The sequence below is a fragment of the Nerophis ophidion genome, linkage group LG01 (genome assembly GCF_033978795.1).
Source record: "Nerophis ophidion isolate RoL-2023_Sa linkage group LG01, RoL_Noph_v1.0, whole genome shotgun sequence".
Taxonomy (NCBI): domain Eukaryota; kingdom Metazoa; phylum Chordata; class Actinopteri; order Syngnathiformes; family Syngnathidae; genus Nerophis; species Nerophis ophidion.
The window spans coordinates 25,176,107-25,193,043 of NC_084611.1; the positions used below are offsets into that span (position 1 = coordinate 25,176,107).

At 42.2% G+C, this 16,937-nt stretch overlaps 1 protein-coding gene across 6 annotated transcripts in view; it reads left to right on the forward strand.

Annotated features, from left to right (window-relative positions):
- The window catches only part of sema6a (sema domain, transmembrane domain (TM), and cytoplasmic domain, (semaphorin) 6A), a 328,543-nt gene that overhangs the window by 160,789 nt on the left and 150,817 nt on the right, over positions 1–16,937 (forward strand). For all 6 annotated transcript variants that reach the window (XM_061899543.1, XM_061899535.1, XM_061899550.1 and 3 more), the window contains exons 5-7: positions 12,178–12,238; positions 13,331–13,393; positions 13,849–13,950. In XM_061899543.1, coding sequence (XP_061755527.1) covers positions 12,178–12,238; positions 13,331–13,393; positions 13,849–13,950 — 226 coding nt within the window. The remainder of the gene's footprint in view (positions 1–12,177; positions 12,239–13,330; positions 13,394–13,848; positions 13,951–16,937) is intronic.

Consider the following 16,937-nt stretch of genomic DNA (forward strand, 5'->3'; position numbering starts at 1 on the left):
GTCTTTGGTATGACTCGGCCGGGGTTTGAACTCACGACCTAGCGATCTCAGGGCGGACACTATACCCACAAGGACACTGAGCATTTCCTTCATACACCCAAATATTTCTTGTAATATTACAGCTTTATTCTCAAAACAACTTTTTTCCTCATAATTTTACCTTTATTAGCGTGACTCTGTATTAGAGATCGGCAGGCTGATATTATCAACCGATAAATGCTTTAAAATGTAATATTGGAAATTATCAGTATCGGTTTCAACTTCCTGATTTTCCCGGGGGACTCACGAATTTCAATGCCCATCCCAAAAATCTCCCGGGGCAATCATTCTGCCAAATTTCTCCCGATTTCCACCCAGACAACATTATACAACCTGTAGCAACGTCCGCTTTTCCTCCATGCAAACAGCATGCCGGCCCAGTCCCATAGTATATGCGGCTTTTACACACACCTAAGTGAATGCCAAGCATACTTGGTCAACAGCCATACAGGTCACACTGAGGGTGGCCATATAAATAACTTTAACACTGTTACAAATATGCGCCACACTGTGAACCCACACCAAACAAGAATGACAAACACCTTTTGAGATAACATCTGCACCGTAACACAACACAAACACAACAGAACAAATACCCAGAACCACTTGCAGCACTAACTCTTCCTGGACGCTACAATACACACACCCCGCTACCACCAAACCCCGCCCACCTGTACAGTACATATTCCGTACAATTGACCACTAAATGTTAACACCCGAACACACAACAGGACAAATACCCAGAACCCCTTCCGGTACGCTACAATATACACCCCCGCTACCATCAAACCCCGCCCACCTGTACAGTACATATTCGGTACAATTGACCACTAAATGGTAACACCCGAAAAATATTTTCAACGAATACGTTTAAGTCGGGGTCCACGTTAATCGATTTATGATAAAGTTACATTATTTAATGCAATCAGCGGGGCATCACAACAAAAGTAGGCATAATAATGTGTTAATCCCACGCCTGTATATATCGGTATCGGTTGATATCGGAATCGGTAATTAAGAGTTGGACAATATCGGAATATTGGATATCGGCAAAAAGCCGTTATTGGACATCTTTACTCAGTATGTGTTGTATACAACATTAGGTACACCTGCACAATATGCAATTCCATACTAGAAGTTCATGTTTTTTATTTGTCTCTTAGTGTATGTTCATTAGGCAGTGTAGGCACATTATGTTCTGAAGCAAGAGCACATTTTTGATATAGTTCTTGTATCAGACTGTGCAGGTGTATCTAAGATTGTGGTTGTCAAGGGGTCTCAGTCCCAGGTGCGTCAACAGCAGGCAGTATTTCATCTATAAACTGCTCGTGATGCAGGATTCCTCTCCCAAATGCGCCATATTTCATGTTCAAGGTACACACTGCATGACATTCAGAGCCAATTCATCACAGAGCAGCAGGAGATTTATCATTCACTTTGCTGAATGTGTGTATGAGTGTGCGTGTGTGTGTCCATGCACTTTAAAATCCACTACACTTTGTTTGTAATGCATTTAGCATCCTCTAGCCACACAAGCCATTTGCCTGATCTTTGTGTGTCCAGATGCTGCTGCAGCTGGTATTAGTGTGTGTTCCTGGAGTCCTTCAACTGTGAGGACCTATGTGACATTTAGTATCTCTCATGCAGAATAACAATGTGCACAAAGGTCAAAGTTGAACCAAGAGGGGAGTATGTTAACTCAAATGGAAGATCACACTGCGGCCCAGACATAAACACTGGGAGGGAGATTTAAAGGCAACATTTTAGATCTATTCTGTGTCAGTTTGTGGTATTGTATGAAAGTAAGGGATAATAGGATTTAGTACAAGTCACTGTGTTAAATAAGAAATTATTTTGGGGTTTACTTGAAAATTACAATTGTTTTAAAGTAATATTAGAGCCAAATAATTTTGTGGTTAAGAGATATGTTTTTAATAAAGTCTACCACTTTTGTGTGGTGAAGCATCAGTCATCATGTTGCTGTAGAGAATTTGCTACTAAAACAAAAGCAACAGCGTTGTACAAACCCTGTTTCCATGTGAGTTGGGAAATTGTGTTAGATGTAAATACAAACGGAATACAATGATTTGCAAATGCACTACAAAGACAAGATATTTGATGTTCAAACTCATAAACTTAATTTTTTTTTGCAAATAATAATTAACTTAGAATTTCATGGCTGCAACACGTGCCAAAGTAGTTGGCAAAGGGCATGTTCACCACTGTGTTACATCACCTTTTCTTCACTCAAACGTTTGGGAAGTGAGGAAACTCATTGTTGATGCTATGAAAGTGGAATTTTTTCCCATTCTTGTTTTATGTAGAGCTTCAGTTGTTCAACAGTCCGGGGTCTCCGCAGTCGTATTTTACGCTTCATAATGTGCCACACATTTTCGATGGGGGACAGGTCTGGACTGCAGGCGGGCCAGGAAAGTACCCGCATTCTTTTTTTACGAAGCCACGCTGTTGTAACACGTGCTGACTGTGGCTTGGCATTGTCTTGTTGAAATAAGTAGGGGCGTACATGAAAAAGACGCCGCTTAGATGGCAGCATATGTTGTTCCAAAACCTGTATGTACTTTTCAGCATTAATGGTGCCTTCACAGATGTGTAAGTTACCCATGCCTTGGGCACTAATGCACCCCCATACCATCACAGATGCTGGCTTTTGAACTTAGCGTCGATAACAGTCTGGATGGTTCGCTTCCCCTTTTGTCCGGATGACACAATGTCGAATAGTTCAAAAAACAATTTGAAATGTGCTGCGATGAGGTAGCGACTTGTCGAGGGTACACCCCACCTTCCGCCTGATTGTAGCTCAGATAGGCACCAGCGCCCACCCGTGACCCCAAAAGGGAATAAGCGGTAGAAAATGGATGGATGGAATTTTAAATGTGGACTCGTCAGACCACAGAACACTTTTCCACTTTGCATCAGTCCATTTTAGATCATCTCAGGCCCAGCGAAGCCGGCGCCGTTTCTGGATATTGTTGATAAATGTCTTTTGCTTTGCATAGTAGAGCTTTAACTTGCACTTACAGATGAAGCAACAAACTTTATTTAGTGACAGTGGTTTTCTGAAGTCTTCCTGAGTCCATGTGGTGATATCCCTTAGAGATTGATATCGGTTTTTGATACAGTGCCGTCTGAGGAATCGAAGGTCACGGTCATTCAATGTTGGTTTCCGGCCATGCTTTGAGTGATTTCTCCGGGTTCTCTGAACCTTTTGATGACGTTATGGAGCGTAGATGTTGAAATCCCTAAATTTCTTGCAATTGCACTTTGAGAAACGTTGTTCTTAAACTGTTTGACTACTTGCTCACTCAGTTGTGGACAAAGGGGTGTACCTCGCTCCATCCTTTCTTGTGAAAGACTGAGCATTTTTTGGGAAGCTGTTTTTATACCCAATCATGGCACCCACCTGTTCCCAATTAGCCTGCACACCTGTGGGATGTTCCAAATAAGTGTTTGATGAGCATTCCTCAACTTTATCACTATTTATTGCCACCTTTCCCAACTTCTTTGTCTTGTGTTGCTGGCATCAAATTCTAAAGTTAATGATTATTTGCAAAAAAAAAAAAAAAAAATGTTTATCAGTTTGAACATCAAATATGTTGTCTTTGTAGCATATTCAACTGAATATGGGTTGAAAATGCTTTGCAAATCATTGTATTCCGTTTATATTTACATCAAACACAATTTCCCAACTCATATGGAAACAGGGTTTGTAGATACATTCAAATAGCAAATATCAAGTTTAGTTTTTTTATTCCATATTTATTAAATTAACATTAACTTTTTTTATGCGGAAAAATACCTTCGACATTCTCACTTTATGGCTTTTGAACTGATTGTTCTACTCGTAACACAAGAGACGCGTTTTCCTAAACCTGCATTAAATTCCTTACAGGCATGTGGAACCTTTATAGGATTTTATCAGAGCAAGAACAGCAAAACTTTAATTACCACGCTAAAACAAACTTCAATTAAGTTCACATGGTTTCCTTATAATTGAAAGGGAGTTTAATAGAAGAAGTAGAATGGTCTTTTCTTTATGACTTAACTTTAACTCAATGTTGGCAGGAGACTTTACTGTAAGATTGGATTCACATTTGTGCCTGAACAAATGAGCCCCAGTTAGAGGTTGGCAGCATGCTGGGGCAATAACCAGCTACCGCTTTAAAACAGTCACCTTATAATTGAAAAAGCATGGCATGGCCTTAATTAGAGGTGGTAAAGTTACAGTTTGCACCATCAAATATCAGGTTGTATAAACGTTCTTATTTTAGCTTCAGTTGACTCGTTGGAAGACATGAAGAGACATGCAGAGACAGAAACCCGCCTATACATAACAGAGCATGAGCGAATGTTTTACTGTGCAGCTCGAGTAGTTGGCATACCCCGGATCTCTGCACATGCGGGGCATAGTCGCCATTCCTGGCGCTCCGTTGGCCCTCGCTATGGCAACGGCAAGCACTGTTGACAGCACCGTCTGCTTGGTAATCAGCATCAAGGTTGGAATTTGGGGTTAAATCACTAAAAAAGATTTCCGGGCGCGGCCACCGCTGCTGCCCACTACTCTCCTCACATCCCACAGGGTGAACACGGTGATTGGTCAAATGCAGAGGACAAATTTCACCACACATAGTGTGTGTGTGACAGTCATTGGTACGTTAACTTAAACTTATATGATTGAGGTCATACCCCGGAACTAGGGTATATTCTGGACAAGTTCAATCTTTTCAATTTAGACCTTAGGAAAGCGGTCACCAACCTTTTTGAGACTAATATCCCTGGTCTCAGCCATGGAATAAAGTATGGTGTGTACTTTGTACCCTGGGTTTAAAGTGCTTTTTGGACCCTTGTAAAAACCGAGATGCTATCTGTATTAAGTAGAATTTTAAATTCTAGGCTAGTCCGCGTTATAATTCCAGGATGTAACTTGTGTTTATACCCAATGTTCAGGTTATATTTTGAGTTATTGCATTTTAAACCTTGGAGTATATTCTTGGCTAGTCCACGTTATACCATTGTGGTATTTCTGTGGGTGGTTCAGTTTCTATCCCAGGTTTTGGGTACATTCTGGACTAGCCCATGGTATACAGTATGCCTTGAATATATTCTGACATTGTTCAGTTTATTGCTTTGGGTTGAGATATATTGTGGGTTAGTCTTCTTTATACCTTGGTGATAGCGTCAATTCTATGGCCCAGTTCTGGTCAAGCGAGTGAAGCCTGCTCCAATTTGGGATATACATCTGGAGAAGTAGGAAGTATGCGGTGTATTTTGGGCAGCTTCACCTGTTTAGAATATGCAGTTTTATGTCATTTAAAATGCTTTAAAAATTGCTGACTTTGCATCCTATATCAACCCTTCTGTCATTCGTGTGTGAGGTTTTGAACACTAATCCTGGCCAACAATTAGACGCTGCCTGCTGAGCTCGCCAAATTTTTCATTTAATCCGACGTTTGTTCCCTTCGTGCTTTAGTCCATCTTCTCCTCCACTCCCCAGCTGCCACAACAGTTGTGAACCTCCAGCGTACGCTTGCGTGTTGGTGCAGCAACACAATTGGCTTAATATGAGAGCTAGAGAGGCGTTGGACATAAGCCATACAACTGGGGTTTGATGTTTTGCATTCCTATGTTCTGCATTCCAAGGGGGTCTTTAAAACACCCCTGATCCAAATCAAAAGCAAGGCCCAATACACAAAAATATGTCCTTTATTCCACTGACACACAAACACCCACAGAGGAGAGAACCTGGCATACTAACAACCATCTAAAAGACCAAGCTGCCCCAGTTAGAAGGGGTCGAGTGAACTCTGGCTTGTTGTATTTCATGGCACCACATCATGGAGGGCCCCTCATGCCCTGAGCCCATTCACAAGCGCCACATGTCCCCTCCCAGCCCGAAGGGGCACCCTTAGTCCCCTCCTCCAGTCCACTTTGTGCAAAGGATATGAACCAGAGAAAGCCAGAACAATATACAATGGTCTATCTGCTACCCCCATGATCTAGTTATGAGGAATATGGTCAAGGGTGGGATGTACGTGATGTACATGTAAGTATTTCTTTCAGGGAAGGAGTAACAGAATGTATGGGATGCATCCTAATGAAGTTTCACTCTTCCATACCACACCAGAACGCTTTGACAAAGCGCCAGAAGATGGATGGAATTCTGGGAAGTACATTCCTTCAGCACAAATCCCTTGTGTTCTCATGGCCGTCTTTGGTTTCATGTCAAGCTACGTCACCTTTGTCCCGCCACCCTCACCCATTCTGTGCCTGCAGTCCTTCACAATAGTGCCATATTTGTGTTTTGAAAGAAGTTTGACATGCCTTCCATCCTACTCGCACTTTTATATGGATGAATTTCGGGAAACGGGAAGCCCACAGCAGATGACTCAAACTGAAGCCAGTGTTGCTCACTTATCCAATGGTAAATGCTGCCATTATTCAATTATTTTTGGATGCATTCTACTATGCCCACATCTCCCCTACTGAATACCCTCTATGGTTTTAATCAATACTACATAGCATACTGGCACTTGAAATAATGTGATCACATGATTATCATTCAACAAAACACATTGCTGCTAGGGGTGTATAAAATAGTCAGGAATTGTCATGGATGCGAAGGATTCTGGGTATTTTTTGTGTTACGTTTATGTTGTGTTACTGGGAGGATATTCTCCCGAATTGTGTTTGTCATTCTTGTTTGGTGTGGCTTCACAGCGTGGCACATATTACTAAGAGTGTTAAAATTGTTTATATCACAACCATTAGTGTACTCTGTGTCACCCAGTATGCCTTGCAGTCGTCACACGCAACATGTTGCTGGACTTACAAGCAAATCGTACATGCTGTAGAAGGCAACAAAGCCAATGGCTTCATAGCACGCCCTAATATTTATTAACTGGGTGACTGCCGGGAGTCATTCTAGAGAATGTTTGCATATCCTATTGTCTTCTTCGCTTTGTGACACGGGACCTAAATGGCTCTTTGAATGGTAAAGGATACCGATCCCTGAACCATGTATATCAAATATTAGCGAATGGTTCAACCGCCACCCACCCGAATCTAATTAAAATCTATTTTTTCGTCATGTCACCCACCCGACCTGCGGTCGATCCACGGACTCTGCGGATGAGACCGCAAACCGCGCATCTCTAGTAAGTAGGTAGGTAGGTCTTTATTGTCATTGCACAAGTACAACAAAACTTTGTTTTCTGCACAAACCTGTAAAAGATTAGACAAACAAACAATGTACAGGGTTACAGAACAGGAACACTAATGGGTCGCCATTAGGGGCCCCGTAAAAGATGGGGGAAAAGGTAAACGCTGGGGAATGATAATTAAAAAAAACACAATCTAGACTAGGCTCTGGAGTGGGGAAAAAAAACCCTCCATAGCAAAGCACATATACATATTACAATATCCATCTCGAGATATCTAGCAACAGAGGGGAGGGAATGGGGTCCACGGTGTCAGGCTGCAGCTCTTTGGGCGCTGCCCAGCCGTCCATCACTAGGATTGATTTACCATACACTGAAAAGGAGTTACCACACAGCTGTTATTGTCTAAATAGCTGGCAACACAAGTTAATAGCAAGATAATTGTTTCTTTCCCATAGTCAAGTTTGATGGTGGTAGTGGCATGATTCAGGGCTGTGTGAGTACAGGGAAACATGAATTCTAACGGGGACTATGACATCATGAAGCAGAGCATGATTCCCTTCTTCGGAAAACTGTGGAGTTTTCAGACATGATAAAAAGCTAAAAAACACATACAAAGATGACGTGTCTTGCTGAGAAAGATAAACGTGACGCAGAGGCAAATGATGTCTCTAGACCTGAACCCATTTGAACACTACAAGGTAAAAGTTGTTGCCATTGTAAAACAACACAGCTGTCAAACTGGAACCCTCCAGGCCAGATCCAGCGGCATTATTGTGTGTTGCTCCAGGATATACAGACGTTGGCCAGCATCTTGTTTTATCTTAGAGGTTCCACTGTATGTGTTCAGGTGCAAACTGGGGAAAAGAGGGAACGAGGACACAGTTGTTTGTGTAATCGTCCACTGTTGTGGTGAGTTCATGTCAGTTCAGAATTTGTGTTGACACAGCCGCTCCATTGTCCTATTCCTCCATCCCCAATCAGGATGTATAAGAGATGCCTCATGTTCTTGGCTCAGACTAATCTCCACTGGAGAAGACTCCCGCATCTGCCTTCAAAGGCCTTCGGCCCCAGTGGAAAGACGAGCAAAGCAACAAATTTATGGCACTTTCAATTACATATTGCTCATGAGCAAGTTTAAAATTGCAGGCAGTGAAAGAAACCACGGGATCGCAATAAATATTGCCAAGCGATCCTCTGATTTAATCGCATTTGATTTGTCTTTTTATTGTATATAAAGTGGGGATATTTCATTGGAAGTTGAAGGAGCAATTTAGTGAGGTGGAAGAAAAATAATTGAAGTAGATATTGATGTCATCCATCACCGTCATTTCATTAACCCTCATTTCCACTGATTATTTTTAGGTTTTTTTGTTTGATTGTATCCATTTTCAATGATAACATTTACTGCAGTGAGGTGACAGAAACATCAGAAGCAAAGAGAACACATCCCTCAGGCAACCACCAATAAACAGATCGATAAGTTCAATAGTAGGTAGGTAGGTCTTTATTGTCATTGCAACAAGTACAACAAAATTTTTGTTTACAGCACAAACCTGTTCAAGATTAGACAAACAAACAGTGTGGAGGGTTACAGAACAGGAACGCTGATCGTAAAAGATGGGAAAAGGTAAAACGCTGGGGAAAAAGATGAGTAAAAAAATACAATCTAGACTGGGCTCCTAAGGTGGGCCTAGTCAGGAATGGGGAAAAAAAAACCTCTGTGCACTGCACACATAAACATGTTACATTTAATCCCGACAAACTCGCAACAGAGGGGCGGGGAGTTCGGACCCTGGAAGGCGACTGCTGCTTTGAAGCGCTGCCATCCGACCATCACCTGAGGGGAAAAAGCGGTGGTGAAGGCATGGGGTGGTGGTGGGTTGTGTGTGCGTGTATGCCCAATTGTCTTGGGTTTGATGATGTAAGGTTTTTTAGACTGAGGCTGATCTGTAAGTTCAACTCCAGGTGTCGTTGAGGAGGAAGGGAGGTCAAAAGCGTCTATTATTGAGGTGTCCTCGGCGGTGTTTTCAGGACAGCCTAGTCCTGTTTCCACAGCGTCCAGGCCGTTCGAGGGAGTCAAATCGTAGATTAGGATATTTGTTTTCCACGAGCAGACAAAACACAATGACTTGTCGGTTCTATTCGTCCATGCTGGGTGCTCTCAAATTCAATTGAATTCTCCTTTTCATTGCGACGAACAGCCTTTGGGCTACTTGAGTGGCTGCCATCGTCTTACGAATTTGATGATACACCAGAGCAATGCCCAGCCCATTCAGCAAGTGCCCCGTGATCACGGTTCCAAATAAGTAGATGTCTTCCACGTTCTCGATGGAAAGGACTAAGAGGCACATGATCCTCCATTTGTCTCTGGAATCTCACGTACCTCGCAGCGATGGTTCCATCAGGGAAGCCGGGCTCCCCCGAACCTCTTTTCCTCGTCAAAACTTTTTTGTCAATTGCGTTAAGAGTCTAGCTGATCATACCCATGCCTGATGTTTAGATTTGAGGACAGCACAAAGAAAAAGGCTTCAAAAAAGTTCATACAAGACAAAAACAAAGTTAAAGCTGTTGCAATCAAAAACCCTTTGTTTGATTACATGGTCATCTTCAAATATTTTTCATGAACAAGGGAAAAACACAGGATGCATCTCGAGTTGATTTTCTTCTTCCCTTTTCTTCTTACAAGTGCAAATTAGTGACAATTGCTTAATTCCAGCTGTGAGAAGATGAGAATGAGCTTTTTACCTCCATGGGTATGTGTCCTTCCCCCGAGCAGCAGCCATGCTTCCCTAATTTCCACTGCTCTCCGAGATTAATTATTCAATTTAGGCGTCAAAGATGATAATGTACAGTAGACTGGTTTGCATCCTTGCGGAGAACCCCTCCCACCCCATCTTCCCAGCGACCACCTCCTCCCAAGAAAGTGATATAAGTGGATTCATTTCAAGCTGCCTGTCCCTCCAAAGACTTTATTAGATTTAGTTAATGAGACAGCAAGGCAGGACGGGCGGGCAGAGCGCAGGTTTGGGAGCTGGTACGTAATTAAGACGTGGCTTTGACGACTGTGCTCGTATACGCACTTTGATTAAAAACACATTCAACAGCTAATTTTCAGCTAATTAAAGTGGTTACCGTGCCCCTGCACGGCCACCACAGGTTTTCTGTGTGCAAATGGCAACCCCCAATCGCTCTGCCCATCTTGGTCTCTGGATGTCTGTTTCCTAACTCTTTATGATAAATAGGTGTACCTTTTCCATATGACCTGCTGCTGGGTCTACTCTATGTGAACAAAAGTAATGGGACACATGGTTTCTATTTTTTACCATAGATCCAGCTTTACCTCTGGCTGTCCATTCTTTGCTGCCTGAGGTATTGCCTAAGGAAATATAATTATCATAATTCTGACCAAGACTTTGTAGCTTTCAAATTTGGCCTACTGTACCAACAAGTAGCTGTAGCTGAGCACATGTAAAAATAATAATAATGATAAAAAAAAGATAATAATATTAATGATAAAAATGCAAGAAATGTGTCTATATACAGTACATACATACACACACATACATATATATATATATATATATATATATATATATATATATATATATATATACGCCTTGCAATGAGGTGGCGACTTGTCCAGGGTGTACACCGCCTTCCACCCGATTGTAGCTGAGATAGGCACCAGCGCCCCCCGCGACCCCAAAAGGGAATAAGCGGTAGAAAATGGATGGATATATATATATATATATATATATATATATATACGCCTTGCAATGAGGTGGCGACTTGTCCAGGGTGTACACCGCCTTCCACCCGATTGTAGCTGAGATAGGCACCAGCGCCCCCCGCGACCCCAAAGGGAATAAGCGGTAGAAAATGGATTGGATGGATATATATGTATATATATATATATATATACCGTATATGTATATATACTGTAATGGATAATGAGTCACAGAGAGACTATTTCATGTCTGCTGTGGTTGGTGCCCCACATTTTTTTTCATATGAAAACACCACACCTGTGCTTCAGTATGGCAAGCAGGATCCATAAAGACATGCTTGGATGACCTAAAGCAGGGCTTTTCAACAACATTTGGGCACATTTCCAGAAAAATAGGGACCTAGGGCGACTACACTTTTCTATTCACTATTCTTTTTTTGTTTATTCCTGAGCATCTGCTTTTTTCAATGACCTACTGGAAGAATTAATAAATTATATATATATATATGACAGAAGAGTGGTGTTTTTAGGAACATGCTGCAAAATGTAAATTTTTTAAAATTAAACTCACTGTCATTCTGAGGCCAAGTTTGGCACCCAGGATTCCCGTTGAATTGCCTGGACGTCAAGCCAGTCAAACATATTTGGAATTACCTAAAACAGAGATTCAGACAGCAGACCTTCTCTTAGGTGACCTCTGACCTAACAAATGCATGGATGAACAAAACCCTGTTTTAGTATTGGGCTTTTGTCCTGACACATTTGATGATTTTGTGTAGCGTGCGAACAGGCAGGAGAGGCTCGTAAATGTTCAGGCTTAAACACACACACACGCACATAAATCTTGAAGTCTGAGCTGTAATGAGTGTTGCTATAGATTTCCTGTAGCTCAAACACTGAGCTTAATTGACCTGAACAGCTTTGAGTGACTTGGCACCTCTTGTCTGGCCACCTCGCCTCCTCTCCCCAGTGGCGCCCTTCCTCTGGGACAAAAAGGCTTTTGTCCCCGCTGCCCTGCGCCACAGCACTCCAACGCTTTGTTGACTGTTTCTGTCTGACAGAGCAAATAGTTCTGGCCTCTTTTTGTTTATTGTCACTTTTTTTTTTAAAGTTTGAACAAAGTTTACACATTTTCTGCCTGCAGGGGGAATGGCAGAGCTAGCAATGGATTTATTGTTTGTTGGATTTTTGACTGCCTGACCTCTTATCTCTCTCTCTGTGTCTCTGTAACAGGGATCACATATACACAGTGGACACGGACACCGCCACTGGTGACGAGATCTTTTTCAGTAAGGTGAGCAAGACCAGGACGTCCTTTTCTGCGGCCGACGACGTAATCCTAATCACCTGTCATGTGTGTGTGTGTGTGTGTTACGTATGCACATGAGCTTGCCCTGGGTGCCACGGTGACCTTGTTAAGTAGCTTATCCAATCAATCAGCGAGCGAGCACCTGCGTCATCCACACTCATATCGGAAGCGAAGGGGGTGGTTGGTGGCAAAGGGAAAAATGAGAAGCACAAGGGAAGAGGATCCCTTAGTTGCAACCTTAGAGTAATGCATGCAAACACTACTGAAACTATAGCGTGTTAGCCCGCTGCCGCCACGTCAAAGCTCAGCCAATGGGCCTTAATGAGAACAACCTCAACATGAAAGGCTGGTCGGAGACGCTGATGGATGACCAGGCTTTAATCAGCCCCAAACATGGAGTATAATGGCCAGTGATCCCGGTGTACCACTCAGCAGCCACACTGTGTATGTCTGTGTGTGTGTGTGTGTGTGTGTGTGTGTGTGTGTGTGTGTGTGTGTGTGTGTGTGTGTGTGTGTGTGTGTGTGTTTGTGTGTGTGTTTATGTGTGTGTCGCAAGGTTTTGACTGATTGTGTGTGACAATGAAAGCGGAAGCGAGTGTTGATATGGGACATGGTTTGTTGGCCAGCAAAGATGCACAGTCAGCCAACATCTATATATATATATATATATATATATGTATACGTATATATATATATATATATATATATATATATATATATATATGTATATATATATATATATATATATGTGTATATGTATATGTATATATATATACATATATAGACAAATTCTCCCCATGACTGCGTGGGTTCCCTCCAGGTACTCCTGCTTCCTCCCGCCTCCAAAGACATGCACCTGGGGATAGGCTGATTGGCAACACTAAATTGGCCCTCGTGTGTGAATGTGAGTGTGAATGTTGTCTGTCTATCTGTGTTGGCCCTGTGATGGATTTTTATCTGTGTAATGTTAGTATTTTTATTACAGCTCTTGTATTTCATCATATTAGTATTAAACTGTTGAAGTACAGTGTAGATCAGAATCAGAATCCCACCTAATGTATTATTTTTTACCTACAGAAAATGACGTGGAAGTCCAGGCAAGCAGATGTGGATACATGCCGGATGAAAGGAAAGCACAAGGTAGAAAGACACACACTTACATCGTAGACACACAAACATACTGCCTACAGGTGCAATAACACATTCCCTCTGCCCCGTAAAACCTTCAGCTGTCACAATTTATAGTGCACATTAGTGATAATCTTTCCATCAAATGGCAGCCTGATTGTGTTTTCTCTGGATTTACTGTACAATAATCTCCTTTGCTTTCAATATCGTTGGGTTGAAAAACCCAGCACTGCCATTAAAAATCAGCAGTAAAAATGTCTTGACGTACCGGGAGGAAATACTCAGCGTCATGATTACATGCCTGTCGTTTGCTACCAGGTCTAAATGGTGCTCTTTAAGAAAGGAACCTGCCTTTCATTGCAACCACAGAACCTTTCTTTGGAGCGCACTTGCCTCTTGGCGTGAATGTGTCAGTAATAAAAATTAAAAAAAATGACAAATGTCTCTTTTCTCTCAATCTGCTGCAGGACGAGTGTCACAATTTCATCAAAGTACTCCTGCAGCAAAACGATGACACCTTGTTTGTGTGCGGGACAAACGCTTTCAACCCCTCCTGTCGAACATACATGGTAAGGACGCCCATTCTTAAATCTTACATTTCTCTCTTTTCTTGGCCTGCCGCTCACACTGGGACGAGGGTGTTTCTCACAAAGCCACTTGGGAGTGCAGGGGCGGACGTAGATGGATGACTTTCACAACTCCTTTATCTCCAGGTGGACTTTGACACGGTCCATTTAGAGGCAGACCGACCGGCCAAGCTTCTCGTATGCACCAAATATGTCATAAAATAAGACTCGCTTGTAAAAGAGACATTCCTTCAGGCAAAGCAAAACGAAACATAACTCAATTATTGACCTCAGGTTATAAGACGACTAAAGGTAGACTTTTAGTGTAAATTATTGTAAGAGATGTTTTTGTGTGGAAAAAAACAAAAACGACCAGAAGTTTAAGTTTTGTTTTTTTTGGTATTAAATAACAATTTGTTATTCTTCCATTTTAACTCAGTATTTGATTTTACTAAAAAACATATTGTCCCAAATATAAGGCTATATGTTTGTAGTACTGTCAAATACGGGTGTAAAGGTACACAAAAATGTTGGTTCGGTACGTACCTCGGTTTAGAAGGTCACGGTTCGGTTCATTTTCGGTACAGTAAGAAAACAACAAAATATAATTTTTGGGGTTATTTTTTTACCAAATTTGTAAACAAAGGATGTATCCTTTTAACATTAGGAACACTATAATAATTCTGCCCACGTTAAGCCACATTAAACTGCTTCAAGTTGTTGCTTGGATTAAATAAAATGACAAAACTTTTGTTCTACATATAAGAATAGAATAGAAGAGAATAAAAAGTACTTTATTGATTCCTGGGGGAAATTCAGCACCACAGTTCGCTCACAATAAACAATAACAATAAATAATATATGACATATATATATATATATATATATATATATATATATATATATATATATATATATATATATATATATTCTACATTTAAGTGCAGTCAAGAAGGAACATATGCATTATACAGTCTGATGGCTGTCGGTATGAAGGACCTCCTGTGTCGTTCCATGTTGCATTTTGGGAGTCTGAGCCTTCCACTGAACGTGCTCATTCTCTCCGCAAGGTCCGAGTGTAGTGGGTGGGAGGTGTTGTCCATAATGGCTAGGAGTTTTGCTAGACTTCTCCTCTCTGACAGCACCGCCAGAGAGTCCAGCTCCACTCCCACCACGTTACTGGCCTTCTCTACCAACTTGTCCAGTCTGTTTGTGTCCCTCACTCTTAGCCCGCTGCCCCAGCAAGCCACGGCGTACAAGAAGGCGCCCGCTACCACCGACTCGTAGAACATCTTCAACATCTTTTTACAGCCGTTGAAGGATCCTAGCCTCCTGAGGAAGTAGAGGCGGCTCTGTCCCTTCTTGTAGATGGCCTCAGCGTGTTTTGAACCCTTTAGTTTGTTGTCGATGTGTACTCCAAGGTATTTATAATCCTCAACCATGTCCACATCGACCCACCTGATGGAAACAGGAGTCGCCAGAGTACTCCTCCTCCTTCCCAGGTCCACAACCAGCTCCTTGGTCTTCGTCACATTAAGCTGGAGGTGGTTCTTTCCACACCATGTGACAAAGTCCTCCACCAGTGCCCTGTATTCCTTATCATCACCATCCTCAATACACCCCACTATCGCAGAGTTTTCAGAAAACTTCTGAAGGTGGCAGGACACTGACTGATAGTGCAAATCGGTGGTGTGAATGGTGAAGAGGAAGGGGGAGAGGACTGTGCCCTGCGGGGCCCCGGTGTTGCTGGCCAGCCTGTCAGACACACAGTCCTGCAGTCAAACGTACTGTGGTCTGTAAAAAAGTGCAACATAAAACAGTTTCAAGTCAACTCATCATGCTTAATTTATTACAGCATTTGGGAAGCTTGTAGTTGATTTATATTATGTAAATGTTATATTTGTGTGGGCGCGGTCTGCTTGGCGAGCGCGGGGGCGTGTCCGGCGCCTGAGCGCTCCCGCAGAAGAGGGAAGCACGGTGCGCGTGTGAGCCGCAACATAATCCCAGGTATTACTCGCTTGCATAATTAATATCAGTTTATAAAAAAAAGCCCAGGAGTGTCCCCCCTGAGATGGGTAGGTCGTGAGTTCAAACCCCGGCCGAGTCACCCAAAGACTATTAAAATGGGACCCGTTACCTCCCTGCTTGGCACTCAGCATCAAGGGTTGGATTTGGCGGTTAAATCACCAAATTTGATTCCCCAACGTGGCCACCGCTGCTGCTCACTGCTCCCCTCACCTTCCAGGGGGTGAAACAAGTGGATGGCTCAAATGCAGAGGGTAATTTGACCACACCTAGTGTGTGTGTGACTATATAAGTGGTACTTTAACTTGAACTTTATTTGGACACATCCAAGGAGCATGTGCCGTCAATGATTAATGCGACCATTTTTTGTGATTAATCGCATGAGTTAAATCATTATTTTTGACTGCCCTATTTTTTCCCCGACAAATTAGATGGAAAATTACGTTTTATTAGTCTAGAGATTACGTGCTAAGCACACGATTTATCCCAAAACAACCTTCCTGTCAAGCACACACACACCAGTCTCAAAGACAGGGTCTCAAAGGCATACTTGCCAACCCTCCCGTATTTTCCGGGAGTCTCCCGAAATTCAGTTCCTCTCTTGAAAACCTCCCGGAATAAATTTTCTCCTGAAAATCTACCGAAATTCAGCCAAAGCTGGAGGCCAACAATTTACGTGGTGTTGGGCACCTGACAGCAAGTGAGGGAGTCTGTTCTGAAGCTCACAGTAAAGAGACATAACTTCATCACCTTGCCTGGTTATTGACTCCAACCCAATATATCACACCGTCGACGAGCAAAATGAAGAAATAAATGGCAAAACAAAGGTTACTCAAATAGTGAAAGGTAAGTGTTTTTTTTTTTTAGTAACCAGCAAGCACAGTACAGTTAGTAGAACAACTGTTTTTATTACTGTGTATTTGATAGGTGCCGTCTGAAATTAAACTATGTCATACATATTTATA